Raw genomic sequence first — 3,160 nt, forward strand, 5'->3', positions numbered from 1 at the left:
GAAATATATTTATGTTTGTGGTTGTAATGTGACAAAATATGGAAAAGTTCAAGGGGTATGAATACTTTTGCAAACCACTGTATTGTTGTACCTCTAATATACATACATTTATATGCGTATACTTGCTTTTCAGACATCTCATTTTTGTTCTGACTAATCTTAATGCCAATTAAAGATATCCTAATTTATCCTAAATACTTTTTAGTTGTCAGGTATTTAAGATTCGACTAGTGCAAATTAAATTGCAGATAATAACTTGTATTTTTAGCTGCAGCTCCACATGGACTGTTTGGGCAGCAGTGGGGCATAATGCGATTTCTTAATTCAAATACATAAAAATGTAATTTTGCCTTGTCATGAATACATTTGAGACATCTTGGATTGTAATTATGGATGTGTGATTTTTTTGAAATGATGAATCTGGTGACGTCATTTCAGATATCTTGAATTATATTTTTGATCCATCAAAACATAATTGAGGATCTTAAATTGTAACTAGTCCGAATGTGATGCAGATACGTTAAGTTATCATTCAGAACAGTCACATTGTAGTTGCTTTTAGTTAAAACTAATTTTTAGATGTCTAGAAATATAATTACAGATACGAACCCAATTATATGTTAAAATGGCCTGCCATATGTGAATTTAAAAGTCTTTGTTTTCTTGAAGGTCTCCACAAACGGTTCCGACTCTGGAGGAAACCCTGACAAACTGAAGAAGCACTCTCCGAGGCGGCGGCTGCAGCACGCTCTGGAGGACCAGATTTACCGGATCTTCCGTAAAAGCAGAGTTCTGACCAACCAGAGCAGCAACTGTTTGTTCACCGTGCCCGCCAACCAGGCTTTTGTGTACGTGATCCCGGCAGCGGACAAGGACCCGGTGGGCACTCTGCTGGGCCAGCTGCGGTCCAACTGCATCCTGTCGGAACAGGACCCCGTGGTGTCTGTGTCGGGGCCCAGGCGGTACCAGCAGATGCGGCGGTCAGCCCGGCAGCCCAGCTTCGGTGGAGACTCTATGGGCTCGTTGGGGGGCAGTCAGCTGGTGGACTGCAGCCTGAAGGAGTTCCTCTGGCAGCACGTTGAACTGGTTCTCACCAAAAAAGGCTTTGATGACAGCGTCGGCCGGAACCCACAGCCGTCACACTTTGAGCTGCCGACCTACAACAAATGGGTCCAGGTCGCTTCCAAACTCTTCCAGGTTCTGATCACCAACACGGACGAAGACGTGGCAGAGCTGGCCACCAAAGTGCAAAGCCAGGCGAAGGTTTTGGACGGTTTTCTTGATGCCGACACAAAGTTTTCTGAGAACAGGTGCCAGAAAGCTCTGCCGCTGGCCCACAGCGCCTACCAGTCCAACCTGCCGCACAACTACACCACCACGGTGCACAAGAACCAGCTGGCACAGGCCCTGCGGGTCTACAGCCAGCACGCCCGCGGCGTGGCCTTCCAGCGCTACGCCGTGCAGCTCCACGAGGACTGCTTCAAGTTCTGGAGCAACGGCCACCAGCTGTGTGAGGAGAGGAGTCTGACGGATCAGCACTGCGTTCACAAGTTCCACCTGCTGCCTGAGCCGGGTCAGCACACGCACCACGCAGCAACACTCGTTTTATGTGTCTCTGCTTTAAAACAAAGGTTTCTGTGTCGTTTTTACAGGAGAGAAGCCAGACCTGGATCACAACCCGCCCATCATGAACCACAACAGCAGGGGGCGCTCTACCAGCTCCTGTAACTGTGGGCGGAAACAGGCTCCTCGCGACGATCCGTTTGACATCCACGCTGCGAATTACGACTTCTACCAGGTCAGAACCGGCTCCTGGACCTTCTGCTGAGCCGTTAGACATTTTCGTATTTTCTGTGGCGGCCATTTTGAATTATTTGTCACTAAATGTTTTAGAAGTTATTTCCTGAAAGTAGCTAAGTGAAGCTAGACATTTTTTTCCAGGGATGGCCAAGGTGTGTTTTTTTAGGGGGCGCACATATAAATAGAGGAAACTATGGCTGTGTCCAAAACGGCAAGCCGGGTCCTCCGAAGGCCGAATTCGTCGGCCGCATACGTCACAGCGCCGCGACGAAGGACGTCCAAAACTGAAGACTCCTTCAATGCGGCCAACAAATACGTCCTTCCTTTTCCCCAATTTGAAGGACTGGTCTGATGGGTCCTCTCCGGCCCAGCATATCCCAAAATGTATTGTGGCCTGACCTGATTTTTTTAAGCTAATGGCGGACGAAGCGAGAGAAAAGAATATGTTTTAAATAAAAATATGCCGATATAAAAATTAAAAAATTTTAGCGGTTGTAATTTTAATACTTTTACCATTTGTATAGACATGTTTTTAAATATTATTTTTTGTCATAAAAAACGTGAAATGCACATACAGTGGGTCAGTTAGTTCTTCAAATGTTACCTTTAAATTAATTTTTTTGTTTTGTGATATTAATAATGCTAATATACTGATATTTTTCTAATTTTGATCTACCGTATTTATTCGAGTATAATACGTAAAATTTAATCCATAAAATCGTCTATAAAGTTGGGGGGTAGTATTATACTCAGATAAATATTTTACTTATACATTTTAACTGAAATATCGGCAAAATTATTGAGTCCGTAAATGAGACCGCGTCGTAAAAAGCAGTTGAAACGAGCTCACCTCTGACACTCCTCTGTGCTTCAGAGCGAGATAATAACAGATCCAGGCAGGAGACATGATGTGAAAAAAGGGGTAAAAAGCAGTCCTGCATCTTAGTAATTATAACAAACTAATGACATTAGYGTGTGACCGAGCCTCTCCTCAAACAACAACAAACACATGTTCGTCTGTAATGGCTGCCGTCTACCGGTGTTCTGAAAAAGTTTGTATCYCTAAAAAAAGTTTCCCCACCAGAGGGGGCGCTCACGAGTAGGAAGTAATCTGCTTTTCCCCCACAAGATGGTCCAAATCTCATGTGAAGTCTCTGACTTTTGTGTTGGCGCCTCCTGGTGGACTRTGTGTAAAATGCCAGAATTCATATGATGCTGCTACAGCTGATATACAGTACAAACCCCAAAACCAGAAAAGTTGGCACGTTGTGTAAATCGTAAATAAAAACAAAATACAATGACTTGCAAATCTTTTTCAACCCATATTCAGCTGAAGGATGGATGGATGGATGGATGGATG

General features: G+C 44.2%; 1 protein-coding gene across 1 annotated transcript in view; it reads left to right on the top strand.

The window, feature by feature from the left end:
* The window catches only part of smg8 (SMG8 nonsense mediated mRNA decay factor), a 12,203-nt gene that overhangs the window by 2,433 nt on the left and 6,610 nt on the right, over positions 1-3,160 (top strand). Inside the window, exons 2-3 of the mRNA XM_014026257.1 lie at positions 670-1,573; positions 1,653-1,798. Of these exons, the coding sequence (XP_013881711.1) occupies positions 670-1,573; positions 1,653-1,798 (1,050 nt within the window). The remainder of the gene's footprint in view (positions 1-669; positions 1,574-1,652; positions 1,799-3,160) is intronic.

This window comes from Austrofundulus limnaeus, unplaced genomic scaffold (genome assembly GCF_001266775.1).
Source record: "Austrofundulus limnaeus strain Quisiro unplaced genomic scaffold, Austrofundulus_limnaeus-1.0 Scaffold538, whole genome shotgun sequence".
Taxonomy (NCBI): domain Eukaryota; kingdom Metazoa; phylum Chordata; class Actinopteri; order Cyprinodontiformes; family Rivulidae; genus Austrofundulus; species Austrofundulus limnaeus.